At 40.9% G+C, this 21299-nt stretch overlaps 2 protein-coding genes across 17 annotated transcripts in view; both read right to left on the reverse strand.

The window, feature by feature from the left end:
* Positions 1-1713: 1713 nt before the first annotated feature.
* On the reverse strand, positions 1714-7395 carry PLPP5 (phospholipid phosphatase 5). 5 transcript variants are annotated; one of them, XM_068920997.1, is made up of 8 exons: positions 6934-7049; positions 6507-6615; positions 4618-4708; positions 4141-4204; positions 3398-3522; positions 2812-2982; positions 2292-2493; positions 2026-2160 (listed from the first exon to the last, which is right to left on the reverse strand). In XM_068920997.1, exons 1-7 carry the CDS (start codon positions 7002-7004, stop codon positions 2321-2323), a joined length of 804 nt encoding a protein of 267 aa, XP_068777098.1. In that variant the 5' UTR covers positions 7005-7049; the 3' UTR covers positions 2026-2160; positions 2292-2320. The 5 variants fall into 5 exon arrangements, with proteins under 5 accessions (XP_068777101.1, XP_068777100.1, XP_068777099.1 ...); XM_068921000.1 differs by lacking the exon at positions 6934-7049 and adding an exon at positions 7172-7395 and having other exon boundaries at positions 1714-2490; XM_068920999.1 differs by lacking the exon at positions 6934-7049 and adding an exon at positions 7172-7349 and having other exon boundaries at positions 1714-2493.
* Positions 7396-13004: 5609 nt separating this feature from the next.
* The window catches only part of NSD3 (nuclear receptor binding SET domain protein 3), a 46991-nt gene continuing 38696 nt past the window's right edge, over positions 13005-21299 (reverse strand). For 7 of the 12 annotated variants that reach the window (XM_068920977.1, XM_068920978.1, XM_068920982.1 and 4 more), the window contains 5 exons: positions 17709-17825; positions 16908-17049; positions 15779-15885; positions 14879-15083; positions 13005-13395 (listed from right to left, as the gene is read on the reverse strand). In XM_068920977.1, coding sequence (XP_068777078.1) covers positions 13154-13395; positions 14879-15083; positions 15779-15885; positions 16908-17049; positions 17709-17825 — 813 coding nt within the window. In that variant the 3' untranslated portion in view covers positions 13005-13153. Of the gene's footprint in view, positions 13396-13841; positions 14120-14878; positions 15084-15778; positions 15886-16907; positions 17050-17708; positions 17826-18216; positions 20808-21299 lie in introns of those variants that run through there. The other 5 variants (XM_068920983.1, XM_068920986.1, XM_068920987.1 and 2 more) reach the window with 3 other exon arrangements.

The following is a 21299-nucleotide window of genomic DNA, read 5'->3' on the forward strand; positions in this document are numbered from 1 at the left end:
TTTATTGATTAGGGATCTAGACCCTCTGGCCTGAGGCGCTCTGTGCCTCATGGAAGCCTTCAGGGAGGGATCGAGCACATCTACCTCCCTCTTCATGACTACATACAAAAGCCAGAATGACAAGTCTCAATTCCCATGGAGATGGAACCTCATGCTAGGAAAGATATACCTCCAGATTGAAACTATAGCTAAATCAGGGGGAAGCAGCTGCTCCTCAGCACTGTCCAAGCAATTCAGAGCCCTGGAGGGACAGCTCTTCCGTGCTATGCAGGAGCATGGAGCAAAGCTACTGTTCTGCTGCTGTGTGGCTTTCAAGGTGGCTATAAGGACTTAGTGCCAGCTGGGCTCCGGCACTACTCCAGTTGTTGTTTTTGTTGTTAAATATAAGAAATGCAGCTAGTGAAGTCAGAGCCCAGGTCATAGGGTTTGGACACTATGTGCTAATGACTCCACTGAGGAAATTAAAACAGTTTTGCACAGAGTTAGGTCTGCAGCTCATTGACGTGTGTTAGCTCTACTCTAAGGGTAACCGGGCCAGAGAGCCTCAGGTGATCTGTCCCTTGTGACCAAAAACATCCAGGCTGACTCACTGGCTAGGCTGAAGCCTGAGCCTCTGAGCAAGGGGAAGGCAGATGTTTCAATGATGTGTAAGGTCATTGCTCTGACTGTTTGGAAAGAGCCAAACCACTTTTCCTTCCTACCGACTTTTGCCCTGCGTGGGGTAACAAGCCTTTTTTCCACAGCTTCAGTTTGTTTGTCCTCCATTGTACTACATTATTTGCACTATTTAAAAGGTATTGTTTGCAACCCACAACCCTCCTCCCATCCAGAAAGAACTGAAGCTGGTTTTTGTTTTTGTTTTTTTTTTTTTACCTGACTGAAGAAAAAGACATGCTGCTCAGTCGGAGCCTGAATTACTGATTGATTGCTAAAGCGTCTCCTACAAGAGTATCAAAAGGAACAGTCTTAACAGGGGATACTGTCACGATCAGCTTGTTAAGTTATGCACTTTGTATAAAAAAAAAGAAAAAATTAAATACGTTTTAAATGTTATTTAATGTCTTTTCCAGTAAAAGCCAAAATAAATAAATAAATAGGTGGCTGTAGTGTGCGCATGTTTGGGTGAGACAGAGGGAAAGGGTTTAGGAACTTACAGTTGCACAATTTCAAGGGAAAGTAAAGCTATTTCTGTAACTTCTTCTAAAGTAAAATGCAGGGTCCTGATGGGCTGATGAGGCCCAAGCTGAAGATGAGGGAGTGTTTTCATTACTGTCATTATGTGAGCTCAGTAGAGGCACACGTGCCTAGCTCTGCCATAGTCTCACCTTGCTGTTTGCACATATGTACACTTGATAAAGAATGTGCATATCTATGCAGGAAACTAGTGAGAAATAACTACTTACAATCATATTGCCATATAGCTGTGCCTTGGATTTCTCAGCAGCATTCTACCCTTCCATTGTCTAAGAAACCAAACTGGTGCAGAAGAAAAAGCAACTCTAAAAGGATGCTTTAAGACACCATTTCATTTTCTGCTGATTGTCATCTCTTCACAATTATGTGCTGTATTAAAGCTGCAAAGAAAGAGATTAAAAAAAAAAAAAACCCACCACCTAGAAACCCATGCAGACATACCAAAGTAAATGGTTTATACAGCAATAAACCCAGATATCAAAGTAAAGTTTTTAGTATTGCAGGTAATACAGCTCCCACTTAAAAAATTAAACTTCTTTATTTGGCAGATTAGGAAAAAAAAGCAGGGTGAGCACAATAATAATTAATAACACCAATAACAATCTACTTTCATCTTCCCTCTCCCCACTAAATACATGGTTAAAGACTGCAACCTTGTACTTACTACTCCAGATTTATTCAACTGTGATTTAACAGATGTACTTAAACTTAGTGCAAGGTCCTGCACTTCAACATATTCTTTCTATGAAAAAGGATGCTCAATTGAATTGAAGGAGAACATCTGATCATGCTTTCTGCATTCTTTCACTGTAAAGTGGACAGAAGAACACTCATCCATACATGGCACACAAATTGTCACATTTTTCCAGTTTTCACATCAGGATCTTCTGTAACCAGGCATTCCTCCTGTAGGCTTGCATGCTGAATACCTAGCTCACTTCAGAGCAGGTCCAAAGGAAGGGACACCTATAAAATTTTGTGAAACTAAACATAGGCCTACTGAGCAGGACAACTTACCGACACTGCAGAAACAAGAATTCTTGTTTGTTTTTCAAGTTTATCCTCGTTTGAGTCACTTCTTGTGGACTATGACCAACCTGCCTAAAGTCTTCTCCTGCCCTATCACTTATACATCTAGGCGAAAGCTGGAAGTCGCTGGCTTTTCTTGGTGCACTGGCAGTTGTTTGGATTTGCACAGGAATGGCTTGTGGCACATGGAGTCCATCAGTGGAGGGTAATATTGCCTGTAGCAGAGGTACGCGAGCACGAAGCCGATTGCTGAGCCAACTAACACATCTGCTGGCAAAACCAGAATAGAGTTAACTTCCTTTTACTCTTGCAACCACGTAAGTAAATTTTCCAGCAGGCTGCTTTTCAGCCTGCTCACAGCACTTGAGGTAGCTCTGCAGCTTAACACCTTGCAGGCAACAAAAAGATTACCACTAGAGAAGTAATCAAAAAACCTAAGTTCATGATTTTGGGCTCTGAATGTCTCTATATGCAGCAACGCAGACCCTGTCTTGCTCTGAGCTATCGTGGTGCCCTGCACATGGCACCTGGTTCTGCCCAGCCCCTTCGACCCCCTCAGTGCAGGTCAACGAGCAGACCCTGACTCACCTTGCCAGTGGTGCTTGTAATCGCAGGTGCGGGACAGAGCAATGAGGGTGGCGGAAAACAGAGGGAGCAGGAAGGCACAGAGCCGCAGAGCCCGGCCTCTTCGGCCTGGAAGGAAGCAGTGCAGCTTCCCCGCTAGGTAGAAGGCAGAGAAGGCGAGACCAGCAAAAGCAACTGGAAGAGAAGCGCGTCACTTCAGAAACAGCTCTCGGAGCTTTGAGATAAACATGGGCCCTCCGCCAGCCGTCATCCTCACCCCTGAACCTTGTTATGGTGGGCAGACTGACGGGCAGTCTGCACTGCCCGTGCAAGTCATGGGAACCGCTGGTGTGGGGCGAGTGGTGGAGCAGCCCTAGCAGCTAGTACATGGCAAACATCCTTCTTCTCTAGAGCTGCAGACAGCTTCAGACCACATCTTGTGTCCCACTGCTTTGCAGAGGGAAAGCTGAAGCCGTGAGAGAGGCCAATGAATTTGGCCAAAGTTGCAGTTGCCTGAAAGCAAACCCAATCCACCCTCCCCATGGGCTTCTGCTCACTGTACTTGGCTGTGTCTGGGGCTGCAACAGATAGGGGATGCAGAAGCACTTACACGAAGCATGTCCACTGGGGAAGCTTTTGCGTCCCTCGGCCACTATGCTAGGGTCTCCTGTGCACACCAGCTCAGCGTTCACTCGTCCGTCTGGGAAGCAACGATAAAAGAAGTCCGGACGTGGCCTAGGACAGAGGAGCACAGCACATAGCCTGGCGGCATGGGCCGGCCACCCCTGGACAGTGGCTCCGCCCACACACGGTGCTCCTAGCATGGTCCTCAGGAGCCATCTCAACAGCCAGTGCTTCCATGAAGCACCTATGTCCAAATGCACTTGTCAAACACCTAGTGGAGTTCATTCTACATGTGGCAATGGGAAGGTAACATGACTCAGGCCCTGAGAAATGCAAAACTGAGCATATCACTGACTTCCAATCCTGCCCAGGCTGGCAGGTTTAGATACGCAAGAACCAGACTGCAGCAGAAAACCATCATCACCCCACTGCTGCTCAGGGCAGGGACCAATTAGGTACACCCAGCAGATTAACAATATGCTCATCTTATTCCCTTTATCCAGCAGTGGAGCAAATGTGTTACATGAACTGAATTTCCATGTGGCCTCAGTGGAGGTCCCTTCAGACAGCCTGTGGGCACACAGAGTAAAACTTCTGAGGCTGCTGTTCTGCACAGATAACATTTTGCCATCCAGACCACATAGCCCAGAGATGTAACAGTCTCATCTGTTCCCTGTACACATGCCAAAGCACTCCTCCCAGGTATAGGGAGTGAGCGAGCTTTCTTACCTCCCCACAATCAGCTTCAGGGCGTTTGTGAAAACCCCGTTCAGGACCAGAGCGAGGCTGGCAGCTGGAAGAGAGCAGAGAGCCAATGTCAGCATTGTTCTTATCGCAGCACGTGCCAACCTCTACCCTGACACAGCCTCCCTCAGCGCAAAGAGAAACTACAGGTGGGGCTGACTGCACCTGATAGAAGCCTGAGCTGGAGGCTAAGTCTGTTTAGCTGGAATCCCAAAGAACAACGCTCCAAGCCTCACTGCTCTTTATGCATGTCCCATACAGCTTTGAGGCATGTTCAGGTACTGGCAATGCTTGAACTTCAGCTGGAGCCAGAGAGCTCTGCTGCAATGCCCTGGCACAGCACTTGTGCTCTGACAATGGCAAAGGACTCATCTGCCAGACCAAGGACCCCCAGGTTCACAGCCACAGCGTCAGGGCAGATCTCTGCAAGGTTGCAGCTATTTGGGTTAAGAAGGAGCTCACCTAGGCAGGCTTCCCTTGTATCTTCTTCATCAGCATTCATGAACAACCTTGCCAGGACAATTAGCAGTAAAGGAGACAGAAAGGAGATGAACTGCCACAAAATGAGAAGACTGTTACGACATGTCTATTAATGCAACAGATTCAAGTGCTCTCACCAAAACACAACAACAATTGCTTAAGCAGACTATAAACCTTTCATTCTTCAAAGCCCAGCAGCAATCTGTCACCTCCAAACACAATTTAATTTTCATCAGAACGCAAAAACCAGCTCCAGCTATATTTGGAGCAAATAACCTCTGCAGCAAACCCAGACTAAACCTGTGTTCCCCAGAGCATGGCTACTCCTCCGCTGTTTGACATCCAGTGATAACATCTCATGTACAAAAGCAAGTTTATGGGCCATAGGATGCTGGGTGTGCTACAGCATGAAAGGAAACAGACAATAAAATAATGCACTAAAAAGCCTCTCTCTGCATCACAGTCCGTCCTGTTGCTTTACCCCCTGAGAGGGTAAGCTCCACAGAGCAGGGGAGCTTGTCTTCACTTCTCTGAAAAAGGCCCAGCACATCTTCAAGCTGGTATAAGCAATACCACTGGCACAAGAGACTGCTACTTCAGCTGGCTGCCTTATGTGCAGCTCCCTCTTCCTACTCTGCCTTCAGGTATCCCTTTGCAACATCAGTGACAGTACCTCAACTCTTTCCGCTTTCTAGGCACTTTGTAAGCACAGAGACTAGTCCTTGATCAGCAACGTCCACACTGTTCACTAGCAAAAATACAGGAGCAGCTGGTTCAGAGAAAAACAGTTATTATTCAAACATCTCAGGGGTGACCAATGCTATGGGATTTCACCACAACATCCACAGCTCCGGGGACATCCGTGATACATCAGAAAGGCTCTCAAGTACTTTGCTGCCATTTGGAAGTCTAGCATACGTTTTGCATTCACTACCCAATCCAAATGCTAAAACCAAGGTTTCATCCTTTAACATTAAAAAAATCCTGACCTGTGTCTTACAGAAAAGAATTGCTATTTGCTAACAAAGCCCCTGCCCAAATCAGGAACCACAGCATCTCTTCTGAATACCGCTTCCTCAGAGAAGGGGACACAATCCCTTTAATACTGTTTACTTGAAATCTAGTTAAAATTAGTTAAAAAGAGTAAAAGTCTAGCTGCATTTTTCTTTTCTTTTCTTTCTTTTTTTTTTTTTTTTTTTAAGGTCTTCTTTCCTTGTCTATATGCATGATGCCCATAAGCAGCTAGGGCAGCAGCTCACCGACACCACTCATTTGACCTTATCTTCTGTTTTTGTTCCCCTTTCATTGTCTCCATCAGTCATTTTCTCTCTTGGGAGTCAGAGTCCTTTCTTATATGCCAGCTTGCAAAACTGCCCAAGCTATCTAAAATTCAGTTCACATGCGTGATTACAAGAAGTTAGGCCAAAATTTGTAATTTCATATGAAATTATTTTAACAGAATCTAGACACCTAAGGAAAACATTCTCAGAATAAACATTATAATAAAATTCTGCTTAAAATGACTGCTTTTAAGCAAAGCATTCCCCAAAAGTGAGAGAAATGCCATACTCTACAGTACTAGCAACCTGGAATGAACACCTGTGAAATGATTCAGTAGTTTTTAATAATTTTACCTAAATCCAAAAGACAATCTGATACAGTGAAGTCTAACAAGACTAAAGAATTTGACTGTAGATGTTGTTTTGTTGGTAACAACAAAATGTACTTTCAATATCATGAATGGTATTTTCAGTATCATGAATTAAGAACTACAGGTCCTTGCAACATGTCTTTTCCCATAGCTTTGTTTTAAAATAATGCTTATAATTAGAGAAAAAAATGAAATAGATATAGGAAGCTACTAAACTTACAAACATAGGTACAGTGGGCACATGATCCACTTCTACATATGGGTTTTTATAAAGCCACATCTCCTCGGGCTGCACAACACGCTGAAACGGAGGCACAAATTCCATGATCCTGGAGAGGAAAAAAAGAGAAAAGATTGTGGACAGGCTGCACCCACGGACAGCAGTTCAGAGCGATTTGTGCACACAGACAACTTTAATCTTCTCCCATTGCACAGGAACAGGATGCAGAGCCGTAAGAAGGCTAAGAGCAAGGGGAAGTTTGAGACCAATCAGAAATTCTTGCTACACGTCAAGCCTTATTTCCAAGGCTGCGTAAAACCCACGAAGGCCCGACTCTCTTATTCGCCTTGCACGGATTTGCGTGCAGCGGGTGGGCCGCAGATGCTGGGCGCGGGAGGGAGCCCGCCGCCCGGCCGGCCGCACTCACGCGAAGGCGCCCAGCAGCAGCCCGCGCACCGCCGCCTCCGCCGCCAGCTCCGCCGGGCCCGGCCGCCGCATGGCTCCGCTGCCGCAGCCTGGCCGGCCGGCCGACGTGGCTCCGCCGCCGCTGCCGCCCCCGGGCCGGCCCAGGCGGAGCTGCGGTGCGGCGGGCGGCGCTTCCCCGCGGTAACGCAAGGCGCTTCTGAAGACGAACGCTGTAGGAGCCGGCAGCGAGCTGTACGCACCCCCGCCTTGGAGCGCCGCTGCAATTCAATTCCGGGTGGCACCAGGAAGCAGGGCGAAGAACCGCATTTATTTTTCTAAGCAGCCAACAGCTGCTGCCAGAGGTTCAGCAAGCGTACAACCACAGACAGAAAACCGAGTTCCTTGAACGTGCTTTACAAAGTCAAAAACGGGTATGTCACAGCTGAGTTTCAGCAGTATGCACTGGGCATTGCATCTCTTTATCAGGTTGTGGGCGTTTCTGCAGCACTTCGACAGTTCAAAGGCGACCGTATCCGACCCAGCCGGGTGCAGAACTGACGTCTTCCCCGATATTACCATTGTCACCGGTGGCAGCAGCTCCCGCGGCGCGCCCCAAGCCCCCCTACCCCACACCGGGGAGCTGTTCTGCTCCTCGGCCGTCACTCATGAACCACCTTCAGTAACTTGCACATCGCTAATGCCAAAGTTGGGCATTCTACTCTGTGCCCGGACTGAAAAGCATGAAAAAGCATCCATTCCTCACTGGAACATTCAGAACAATTTATTGAAGTCAACCTCAAGCAAAATTTTAAATCAGTGGAATGTCATTAAAAACCTTTCCAAATTAATCCTCACGGAAGCAAAAACACATCTGAATTCCAAAGTATTTGTAAAATAAAAAAGGCAACATCTCAGTAAATATAATGTACAAAAATTATATGTTCCTACCATCACACACATTCAGTAAGAAGCTAAAATATTACAGGCAATTCTAAATACACTATAACTAGTTGACAATAAGCTATCTATATACAGGTTAACCAAGCTTTACAGGTTTCACACTATGCAAGAGAACATAGGCCAAACAACAAAACCCCCAAAATATTTTATATCTCAAAGTCTATGCGGCAACATCAAGTCATAATACAGTAATGCCCCAGTGGAACATCGCCAGGGAAATTTAACACTACTTTGTTAGTGTCAAGAGCTTCTAGTCAACTTCCAAAAACTCTTAAGATATTGACTTCAGTGAATATTGATGCTTTGCTATTAAAGACTCAAGTGATTTAGTTAAAATAACATTTCACAGAATCTACAAAGTTTGTTACAGATAAACAAAGTCTACAGAAATAACGACTCTACAAAGGTCATTGTTACAGATAAAGATTACATGGAAATGAAAACAGAATCTGTAGGTATCTGTGTTGTGCAATATCACTCGTGTGGAAACAAATGGTTTAGTTTCTCATAGCAACCCCAGTTATGCATATACCCTTATACAAAACAAAACAAAAAAAATCTTAATACTAGCCAGTTGAAACAGTTATTTATCATCTTGTTTTCTGCGGCAACATGATCAGTTTAAAAATGAAAAACACTAGAAATGAGATACAGTTCAACCAATGAATATGAAACAATTTTTTCATCCAGTCTGTTTATAAATCAAAAGTGAACAAGAATTCCTCAAAAATGTTCAGTGCTAGGCTATGCAAGAGATGTCTGGGAGAGGATCAAACACATAGCCATCTTTTTTTTTCAAGCTGGAAGAGACACCATTAGAAAAGGCAGCTTTCTTACTCTTGTGCACAAAAGACAAAAACAAAAAAAAAACCCCATGCAGCTAGTACCACATGAGAAACAGTGAACGAATGAATGGCTTTGGCAAATTCATATGCATTTTCCCTTTTTGTTTTCACATTAACTACATAAGTCTTCTATGCAAAGCACAGATACATAGTTTCAGCTTAATAATCCCCCCTCTCTCTCCAGAGCAGTGAGATATCCCCTCACAGGGGTAATAAGGACCTGAGCTTGCCACTCAGGAATAGAATATAATAGGAAACAGCAAATTTTTTCAGAACAACATTTTGAATACATCCAAAGTTTAGGAGTGTATCACAAGTGCAAACGTTTTTGCTACACAAAAATAAATGGCAAGGTAAAGTTGATGGAAAACTGAAAGCAATAGGACATCCTTAATCAAAGGGTTGCTGTGTCTCATGCAATACACTTCTTCAACGTACGTAAGTCTGAGACATCCACTTTGAAAATCTCTCCCATTTGCCATACACTGTACACTGGGAGCAGAAAGTAATTTCAGGAAAGTTAAAGACATTTTCAATGTAGTATACAAAAAAGTTATGTATAAATAAAAAAGCTGTATAAGGAACTGCAGAGCTTCAAGTACATTAAACCCTGAATTCAATGAGGCAGAGGTTTCAATGTTAAAGTGACTACTTCGTACCAGCGTTGGACAACCCCCTCCCTTCCCACCCTCCTCCCTAGCCCCACCCAAATATTTCTGTAAAGTTTCAATATATACAGATTTTATGCTGTTAATTATGCCTAGTAATTGTCTTTCCCATTCTACCCAGAAATCCAGATATAATAAATTTTTTAGCAGAAAGGCCAGAATCAAACATTCCAGCTCTATCATTCCATTTTAACAGATTCTCCAAGACCATGGTGGTGAACAGAGAAGGTAATTTGCCCACAAAATTGCCTTTAATTGCCTTTGTCCTGAGCTGCAAATGCCTTTAATTCTTACAGTCTATTGATAAGATAAGTCTACGCTAATAATCCGAAAGCTACACTAACTAATGCTTGCACCGTGTATTTAAAAAATCGTAGTAACTAGCCATTGCACCATTTGGCCATGGCCTGCAGAACTTCTGCTCCGTGCTAAGGTGCATACAATAGAGTAAAAGCTCCAGTAAACAACAAAATCCTGTTAACTTCACAGAGCAGCTCAGATATTGCATTACTATATAGATAATACAAACTAAAGATCTAGAGTCGGGTGTTTACCAGAAGCATGATACTAGCTCAAATATTTAAGACACGAATAAGGAAAAGGTATGATTGCGTGTTCCAGTTAAGGAACAACGGACTGTTCTGGACAGTGGATTAAAGAACTCAACTGAAAACACCAGTAGCTCTGTAGATTTCTCCTCAATCTCAGCATTAAACAACTACACCCCTAAACTGCTGAATACTACTTTCTTATCTCACTTGAGAGACCACAAATTTTAATTCAATAGCTGATTCTCCTCTCTGCTGATGCCAGTTAATCAAAACATCACTGTCAAACTTCTTCCTTAAAATAGAATTGCATTATTGTTCTATTCAGTTCATGAAGATGTGGTTAAAATGTGTATTTTAACATTTTGTGTGTTCAACATATAGAACAAACTGACTACATTTATCAATTTACTATGAATTAGATGTTTTCTTATTTCAGAAAATTTAAATCTTTTGAAAGATTCACCTTCTCTCCAACAGTGTGAAATCCAGTCCAAGCTTTTTGTTTGTAAATTGTAAAAGCATATAGACCAGTCTCCTTTCAAGTCCAAGCTCAAACGCTGGCTGCTCTAATTAACTAATTTTTCATGGAAAAATAAAAGGAGCACCCATGAGAAGTTTGAAAACAAGTTAACCAAGATATCAAGTGTCATGGCAGAGGAGTAGCAATAGGCCTCATAACTCTTAGCATCTTCTAGGAGTTTTTAAGCCTTCTGTGAACCTTCACGTGTTCCATGATAACCAGCATACCAGTATGTCACAGCAGCACATTTCACATGGCAATTAACGTTCGGTGACTATTGTCTGCTCATTGCTGTTTCAAATACTTGCGAAGGCATTCTGGCACCACCACGCTATTCCTCTCCATGCAGTAAGTTACCACTGACAGAGAACAAAAAAAAGGATGTAGGTACACTCACACTATATAGTATTTGCAATATTTAGAATGCTCTGACTTTCCAGGAGAAAAATCATTTGAACATTATCAAGCCTAATACATAATACAAAGTAAACAGATCAGGCCTTATAGACGCTGTAGCAAGAGTTATGTTTGGAATTTCTGAAAAAGTTAAATACCCTCAGTAAGAGCTTAGAAACAGACGTTTATCACACAAAAAATGTTAAAAAAAATAAAATCCTTTTTGTAAATTTTTTTTGTAAAAAATACCAAAATATAGCACTGCTTTCAAGCAAGATTAGTGTTTTAGACATTCACTTTAGTATTGACCACAAGAAGATGAAGTGCTCTGTATATCCCATTAGCCCTCTGTACCATAAACTGACCCAAAGAGATATCTACACAGCTATGCAATCCAATTCACTCAAAAGCTTGTAGAAAGGCATCTGCAAACTGTTCAGAAGATGAACTGCCTGATCAGTTAAAATGGCACAGTAGCTGCTTAAAGAATCTGTAGTGTATTTTGGAATTTTAAATTGCACATAAAACAAAAATTTGTTCCCTTATACATAAATTTGAGAATGGCAAGGGCACCAGCCAAAGGTAAGACATGTTCCAAAATCCCACAACCTGCTATTTTCTGGAACTGAGATGTCACCGTATTCCTGTAGGTTTAGGTAAGTAGTTTTCCCGAGACAAGGTTCTTGAGAATTACGCAGCTTAATTTAGCCGAGTGCCAGCAACACATATTAACTCCTTTCATTCAGGGCTATTTTCAACACCCTTTAGCAAAAAGCTATCATAAAGTTAGCTAATATCAGCATCACAATCAGAAGTACACTAACTATACTGGGGCAGGGGGAGATGCACAGTGCTTTTTAAGATTTCAGGCTAGGGTAGGAGATTCACAAAAGACTAACTTCAGCCTGGGAAAATTTACCCTCCTAGGCTCTTTGCACAGCAAACGGAGAGGGATAGGTTCTTCAAGGGAAAATTCGGACCAGGAGCCTACCTAAGCCACTTCAAAACACTTGCTGCAGGAGCCTGTCTCTCTACTGATTACAGAGGAAAGCCAAGAGAGATTCATCTCATGAGGTTAAAGTTGGCTGCTGTGAATACATCCCATTATGTAAATATAGAAAATACCCTGTTCATTGAAGAAGTGCTCTTGGGAAATAACTGATTTTCCTTAACTCCATTATTAAAGGAGATTAAAGTTAAAAGATTTGTCTCCCTCAGCAAAAAATCCAAACATTCCATCAAAACACACACATATATGGGTCTGATTCCTTAAGCACTCAAACTCCCTTTGAAGCTAATGGGAGCCTGAAAAAGCAATAAAGAATCACACGAATATAATTGCCATAAAACAAGTACAGACTTGGCAGATGACAAATACATATGCACAAAACAATCCTGCATCTAATGAAGTCAGTGATAGTGCTCCCACTGGCATGGTTAAGACGTCAGTTATGAGAGTGCTGCAGTATGTGACCGAGGCCAGAAGGCTATCCTAACTAGGCAGGTTTTCCAAATTAGGTGGGACAGAGAAGTGAACATTGTGCAATTAAGCTTTTTTTTGAATTTCCTCCTGTCTGCAAGCACCACTGATTACAGCTCTCGAGCAAGGAACCATAATTTCTTCCCTTTTAAAAAGTGTCAAATCTTGCATCACAAACACTTCCAAAAAGTCATATACCTGATTTCGCATAGGGAAAGCTTCAAAATAATATACATAAGTTAACACGATACATAACCTACCTTCTCAAAATGCCTTTAAGAGATAAGTACTGGAATGGAGGCATTTCACTGTCACCTGGTCCAAAACCCACATCTGTCTTTATGGCAGTTGAATGTTACACAGAGTGGGGAGGATTTATTCTTCTCTCACAAACTAGACATAAAAGTTACGTTGGCTTTGCTATTACACAGACTGATCAAAATCAAATCCTCAACATCCTTTAAAAATTAAATAAATAAATATGTTGCTATGCTTTGCTTCTACACTCAAAGAACATATTTTAAACAGAATATTCTTCTCACTGTCAAAAGGTCTACTTCTTTTCTTAAGAAGGCCAAGATGTTCTTGTTTTCCAACAGTAAGAGCTGCTGTAGCACATTCAAGGGTAAAAGACAGACCAAACAATAAAAAAAAAAAAAAAACAAACATCACTGCCTGCTTCTGCTGGCTAAGATTAAATGGTCCCATTCCCAGTTCAAACAAGGCGGCTCTGATGATAAAGACTGAACGTGTCAATAGCAGTCTCTTCAAGGTCATCACCTATTTGCCCCTCTTCTCCCCTCCCTTGCTTTTTAAGCAAATTCATTCCTTTGCTTCTTCTACAGGATTCTGTGATTCCAATTTGCACTTTATCTTGTTCCAGTACTCAGGTGCCACAGGAGATTTGGGGTCATGTGTGGAGCAGCAGAGACGGCCATCCAACGCTGATGCCACCAAGGCTCCCTTCTCGTGATCTTTACAGAATGAATGAGGGCAAAACTCACAGAATGAAACTGCAGGATTGCTACAGATGTCGCATTGATGCCACGGACATTCCCACTTTCCTGAAGATGGAAAGGGAAGGAAGAAGAGAGACAGGAAGCTGAGATTAGTGCATTTGGGGGCTGGTACTGGCCTTTAATCCTTACTCCATGTAGTAATCATTCAGATGAATGCAAACAAAGTTCCAAAAATCAGCTCTTGGTATAGTTACTACATCTGCTTCTCACAAGAATCTGACTGGAAACAGTTCTCAGACATTTTGCATTTTTTAGGCCTCATCTGGCTCAAAACATTGCTGCATGTATAACCAGAGCTTAAAAGAGTTAGATCAAACACTTTTGGCATCAAGACGCCATATCTCCTTGCAAGATGGAGAGCTGGTTTTGTACATTTTTCTGATTTGTGAACATCTGTTTTATTGTTCTGGAAAGAGTAATCACGCAGATGTGTATCAAGCTTTAGCTAAACTGCACTGTACTTTAATGTAGAAAACATACTGGATTAGTTTTGAAAAATAACTGAGAAATGGCTCAGAGAAGTTAGGTAAAAGCGTGTTTGAGCATAAACAGATTCCCCAAACCATTCAGACATGTATTTGAATGACTATGTGCTGAACTGTCAGGCAGCAAAAGCATACTGAACACAGCAAAAAGAAAATAGAAAAGCCTTTTTGCTCTTGTGTCCAAGTCTCTCTGAAGTTATTTTTAGCTGGATTACCTTTGAGAAATAGATGGCGCACTCCTTCACAGGGACATGACATACCGCATGTACAACGTGCAAAGACCCCTGTCCCGAAAAGTAAGAATGCACACAAAACAAAATTAAAAAAAAACTCTAAGTGAAGTTGCTGATGGTGATAAGATGCAGCCATTTCTTTCTCCAGCAAAAAAGCGATTTTGAGGAAAGCTTCCATGATTATAATACACTGAAAAGGTACATAAATTGAACTTCACTCATGGCAGCCTTCTGATTAATTTAAGCACAGACTAATCTGTACTTCCAATTATTTTCATTAAAGCCACTGTAATCAGGAAGATTAAGGAGACGACGACTTCTAAAAGGCCCTGCAACTGGCTAAAATGTTGCATTATTGGATAATTTGAGCCATAGTTAAAGAAAGGTATGCCTTTGCATGGAAAAAAATCGAATGGAAGACACATGCATCAGGATATAATAGGGAATTTAAATGCAATTACTGAGCCATATATGTTACGCTTAATATGTTAATGGTTTGAACTATCATGGGGTTTGCACTCGGTAACCCTAGGATATCAAGATGATGCTTATATTTCAATCAAAATAAATGAAGAAGAATATTTGATCCAAGAAAGAAAGGCATCAAGAAGAAGAATAAAACTATTACAATACCTCTCTCTCCACCGGCTCTTATTTAGGAATACTACCACCTGGCACATTTCTCAGAATGAGTGGTATGGCAAAGACAGATATGCTACATTTAATGTAAATGGATACTGCAATTCAGCTCAGACATTGTCTTTCTGCAGAAAGGAAAACATCACTAGGAAGCCATATGAATGCTCTTACCAAAAGGTGGTTGAGTCAGGTTAAGGCATAGGAGGTGGTATGCTTTGGGACAGTCCTTTTTATCACACATGACTAGTTCTCCGCCATCTCCACATTGGAAACAGTTGTCTTCATGCATCTGCTTCTGTTCTGTTTTTATTTTCCGTTTCTTCTGTTTTAATTTTGCATTCTTCACCTTCTCCTCATTTGCTGTTGCAAACGCTGTCTAGCAATTACAAAGATCACGGTATACAGTTACTTTATAAACCCCTTGCACTGAAATAAATTTAATCAACTTTGAGTTATTTGCATGACTTACGCTCAAATTAAATCTACTCTAAAAGAACTTTAAGCAATGAAAGACATCCACATGGATTTGAATTAACAATCTGGTAAATTTTTTCATGGTGATATCCAGAGAGCACTTTGCTGTAACGGGAGGTTTATTTGCATATTCACTTTCTTTCTCAAAACGACTTTTATACAACAGTGATAAGATTTGTGCCACTACTGTCCCTTGCTCAGGAGGATACATCACAAAATGCAGATTAACATCAGGGCAAGTAACTTTTTTAGAATAATGCATGACAGCAAGGCCAGGCTCTTGAGTCCCCCAAGTATACCTGGGAATGTCCCAATGTCATAGCAGAAAGATGACAAATAAAGTTTTATAAAAAAAGAGGAGGGCACCTTAAGCATATATAAGACTTACTTCCCCAGCTGATAGCATGGTGGTTGATTTCTCCATCCTAGAGGCAGTAACACAAATTTCATAACTAAAATCTTTGGAGACGAAAATTTCAAGGGTGGAAAGCATTAAACAGATTAAGGTAAAAGGTTAAACAAAACAAAGACCTCTCTTTGCCCTCCTCTCTAGATCTCTAAATTTAGGAGAAGCAGCTTCAATTTTCATCCATGTACCTTTGGGCGCACTCCTAGAAAGCCACTGCAGTTTTCTGCTCCACAATGACATTCAGTCCTACCGTTGCCAAGGCAATCCAAATTATAATTAAATGTTAACTCCATTCCTAAAACGTAAAGAAAAATAATTCATCCACATAGCTATAGATGAAAGACAGGCTTGTGACAATGACATGATATTAAAAGTTTCTCTCTTCACAGTCTGTGAGAAATTAGCAGCAATATCTTTTAAAATCTCTAGCTTGAACTGCTGCATTGATTTCAAAAACAGAGAGAACGGCTCTCAGGGAAGGCAAACTTGAGAAGCTGTTAGAAGAGACACAGATTATACATTAAGCCAAATTCTGAGGAAAATACTACTTGTTTTTGTTTCATAATCACAATGAATGGTAATTCAGACAATTATAGGACTACAGACTCACAGACTCGCCGAGGTTGGAAAGGACCATAGGAGATCATCTAGTCCAAAACTAGGTGATCCCTCCTCAAAGCAGGGTCAACTAAAAGAGGAATCTTTACTCATACTTCTAATTCCGAACCTAATATTGAGATTTTATTTCCTTTAACTTTTTCTTTGCAGACCACATTACGGTAACAACTCTTTTCACATGATGTGTCAGTATTTTTTGTATGTGACAATGGAAGTGACTCTTTTCAGTATGGGATAAAGTTTCCCTTTTGTTCTTGGTTTTTATGCAAGCACCAGCACATCTTTACATGTACCAAATTCTGTGTATATCAGACGTAGGCAGCAGCTATTCTATCATATAGTGTCAGTTTAAACAGAAGACCAGGTAAAACATTTAATGTGGAAACATCATATCACATCAGGTTAAGTGTTAGTGAAAAGATCAATGCTATATAAAAAGAAATCTGTTTACATGATAAACAGTTAACACTGTGCTTTGTAGCAAATCCCTTAATTCTTTTTAAGGGAAGTTTTCCTTTTCAAACTATTTCGAATTATGATTCCTGTTGAAACTAGGATTTGTCTCCACACCAACGAATGAAAAAGTTCCTGTGAATGTCACTGTCATTAAGTAACTTCAGAGAAGAAAAAAATGGGTAAGTTGGGAACTTTGCCATTTTAAGAGGAAAGCAATCATGCAAAATAGCGCTATCCTTTTACCTGCAGGAATATCACAAAGAGCAAAAAGTCCAACTCTAATGTCACCATTCACTGTCCATTTCTGTGTTTCACAGTTTGGATTACAACTATGGTTCATAAAACGAGAATAATTCCCTTTTGGGCCAGCATCGATTATTCGGTCCTTCAAACAGAAAAATAAACACACGTTTAGTACTGACAAACAAAAAAAGCTTCCCACTGACAAGTGATTATTTATGCCTAGGACAGCAAAAAAATATGCTTATTTTCAATTAGCTGAAAGCGATAAACTTTCCCTACAGAGTGAGTTTTAGCAAAAAGTGTCTGAATACTTGTGCTTGCAGAAGTGAAATAGGCATGGAACGAGTAACATGAGACACAGGCTTTCGAGTTCATCTCTTCAACCGTTTCACTCAAGAGACACAAAGATGTTATCCTCCTACCAACACCTGAATGCCAGCTGGAAATAAGTTGGCATTGCCACAAACTTTTAGTTGGCTGCCTACCTTCCACTACAAGTTTTACTAAGAGCTCCGCAAAAGCACTATGCATCGAATAGGCCATATAAATTAATTTCTCCACTCCACACAAAACTAGCTCAATCAGATCAAAACTGAGACAAAATAAATCCATAAATTATGCACTCCATAGACAGAAGACTTCAATTTGTGTACAATAGCTAGAAATGAAACTCATTTGTTCGGTCTAGGCAAAAGGTCACATATTGAAGTACTATATTTCAAACATGGAATGATGATTCTGCTACAATTTTCCACCATATATACCATAAACATAATTTATACTAGATGAAGATGTAATTACCTTTGTAACAGTTAACATATAAAAATTGGTTACACTGTTTTCATGGGCACGTTTGATCCGCAACCTGCACTCTTCTTCATCAATTAGCTCACCAACATATTCGTTCACAAATTCACCCTGAAAAATAAGAGGAAAAAAAATTAAAAATCCATACTTATTGTTTCTTTTAGGTACAGTTAAAGGGAAGCAGCACAGGAAAAAAATGCACTTCCTATTATATACTGTAATGCTCACAAGAAGCATTAAACTTCAGGCACCTAGTAGGTAATATGTGATTAAGTAGATGTGCCCACTGAGTAGTTGTCATCTAAGCAATAACCCCACTCAAAGTAAAAGAGGCAGCATTGGAAGCAACACTGCTTCTGTATTCAAAAACAGCTCAAGATGCTACATAAGCCCTACCTGGCAGTTCACTAGAATGTTTTTAAGTCTCATGCTTTAAAAAGGAAAATGTGAAAATACTCATAGACTCCTAAGACAATAGGACTAGTACAATGGCAAATATTTTCACTACATAGTATTCAATAGTTCGTTTTTATTAGGACTTTTAATAGTCAATAATAAGCTTTGGAAAGGCTGTAGTAACAAAGTTTTAATGAAACACAGATTATACAAAAACTGACTTAAAAAAATTAGTCACTAAGAACATGTTTAAAAGTAGGCCTTCAGGCCAACAGCGTGTTCCCAACTTACTATATAATGGAATTTAGAATAGCTGGGACATGACGATACCTTGATACAAGGAGGTAAATACTCAGCACACTGAGCATCACTTTACCCATCAGCAGCTGACTGTCTTGATAAAAACACTGTAAAAATAGCTATTTGATACACTCAAATTCAAAGGTCCAACAAGCACCTGGTATTTCAACTCTCAATGAACAACTCTCACAAAATACAGTACAACATGGTAACCAACACTATATTGTCAGCTATGCCCAGGGACAGACGCCTAGGCAAGCTCAGAGCTGTCAGGTCCTCTAAAGGACACTAAAGGGCTCCAGAGAGCAACGTCCATCTTTGCTTGACCACGTTCATGGTTGTCACAACTTGAACACGAAAGAAGAAAACAGTTAACGGAAGGGGTGGACATCGAAGTTAGGCAGCTGAGGTGATGCTTGCAAGAGGTACCTAAATGACTCAGAAGCCCAGCACTCGTTAAGATTGATTTAAGGTTTTTAAATAGTCCGAATCCTATCTAAAGCACATTCACTTGGATCAAGTCACTCAGGTGCTTCTGAAAATCTTAGCCTGAATCAAGAAAACAAAGTCCCTTTGTCACCACCAAGTTGCTTTCTGTTCAGCCTATCTGTTTGGCAACAGCTGGACAACACAACAGACTCGTGGACCTTTTTCAGTAAAGCTCCTTCAGGACACAAACGTGTTTCTGTAATTTGCAGGTTAAATTCACAGGAACTCTACCATAAAACACCAAAACCTGCTACAAACATTTACCACGTACTTGGGATAGGAATAATCATAGTGTATTAAAAGGTTATTAAACACAAATTTTCTACCCATTATTATTTCTTCTAGCTACTTGTTGATAAGCCAGTTAGGTATGAATAGATTTAAGTCCCAAATACAGTCAAGGGCTTCCACTTGTAACTGAGGTGGTGGTTAACACAGAATCCTGTCTGAAACTGATTTGATAACACAACTCCAGTATCATCGTTCATAAGTGCACGCTCATCATTTAAACTGCTACATACTATTTCTCTACATCAGATTTCTAGAGACCATAAACTCCATTTCTAAACAAAGCCCAGGAGGTAGATATCTAATGAAAATGGACAGAAGTAAAGAATTCACAGTTGAAATTACTATACATGAGCCCAAAGCTTGACATTGCAGGATCTCTTTAGTGGATTATCCTACATGCTACGTATACATAATATATAAACATCACATCACTTAACGATTAAAGAATCGATTCAGAATCTCTTTGCTTTTATCTATACATTCTGATTACATTCAAAGCTAAACACATCATCCAACAGGGACTATCCAATCCAAAAATGTCACAGCAGAATTTCCAGTCTGGAGAGCAGCCAGTTTCCTTCTATAGAGAAGTGCAGTGTAATCCTTACATCAAGCTAAAGTCCACCAAAACTATGGGATGCATCTTCATGATGAGAAGTTCCAGGATATTTTTCCTATTAAGATGAGTGCAAATTCAAACTGAAGAACATAGGAAGGCAACCAAGAACAAAAGAGTTCTCTAGAGCAGATTCTTGAGGATGCGGGTCAAATGACAAAAACGTGTCTTGAAGTCTTAAACTGTCCCATTCCATCTGTAGCCATAGCTGCATCTTCCACTTTTCAGGTGTATTCAGCCATCTCCTTGTTCAGAAACAACGAAGCCTGCATGAGTAAGAGCAAAACATACATCCGTCCATCAGATCCAATCCTCTGCCTGGTAAGTTAAAGCAGACGTGAATTCCAGGCCCATCATCCTCATGCTTGCCTCGAAGTACAGCAAGACTGCAATCCAGTTAGAAGAGGATTCTCACACTTGAATATCTAAGTGTAAGATTTTGTTTTTCCATATCAACTGTCGCAAATCCCACCTGAATCCCAGACTGGTATCCCCAAGAATACAATGTGCAGCGATACAGTGTAAAGGAAAACCAAAATGATCCATATCCAATGACTTTCTGACAGTAAGGGAAAAGTATTCCCATGCCCCCATCTCACTCTGATCTCACCCACTAGCACTCTTTTAAAAGATGCCAACCATTCTAAAATTTATTCCAAAGTCCTTAATATTTCCTGAGGCTAATGAGTCCTTGCTGCTTTTTGTTATAATAGCAGCATCACTTCCACCAACAGAAATCACTGTATCTTCATTATTCTTCTCTGCCTTCTTGAACTTTAAGAACCTTTAAAGTTTGTTGTCCAATGCAGCCCGATCACCTCAAGCCTTTCATTAATCCCCTGCGAGTTCTTCTGAAATAAATCCAGGCTGAAGAGTTGATCGCCAAGGAGGGTGAGATAGCTGCCTTGTTACCAGACGTCTGTAAAAGTAATACTGCAACCCCTCCCACTCCAAACAATCGGCTACTGGGAAAATGCAGTGAGCATGTTACCGTGGAATATCTTAAAAAGAAAAGGCAAAGGAAAGACTTAAGAATAACCCCCTGGAAAGAGGCTCTCAATTCAAGCTGCCCTCCACCCACCCTTTGAGTTTCTCCTGTGTCTTTGTGATTGTCATTTGTTGTGCCTATGGTAAGGGTGAGGGGAAGAAAATAAAAACAGGCAACTTATTTTGCCATCCCTCTAAGATTTAATTATCTTCCATAGCCTTATTTAGGTAAAGAAACCATCATTATTTTTTTCCAGGCTGCTCTCCCTTCTTTCCCAGTAGTCAGTGAGAACACGCATGCTCTTTCCTCCTAGATGCACGAGACAGTCAACTCTTCCCCTCCACCAACAGGATTCACAAATTCACAATCAACTGAAACTTATTTCTGTGTGTAAGTACCAGTTAAGACAATTCTGCCCAATCAGCTAAGACTTCACTATTACTGCTTCACCTACAAAAGTTTTATGTCTTTTTAATACAAAACAATGACTTGAAAGTGCTGAAAT

Source organism: Struthio camelus, chromosome 27 (genome assembly GCF_040807025.1).
Source record: "Struthio camelus isolate bStrCam1 chromosome 27, bStrCam1.hap1, whole genome shotgun sequence".
Taxonomy (NCBI): domain Eukaryota; kingdom Metazoa; phylum Chordata; class Aves; order Struthioniformes; family Struthionidae; genus Struthio; species Struthio camelus.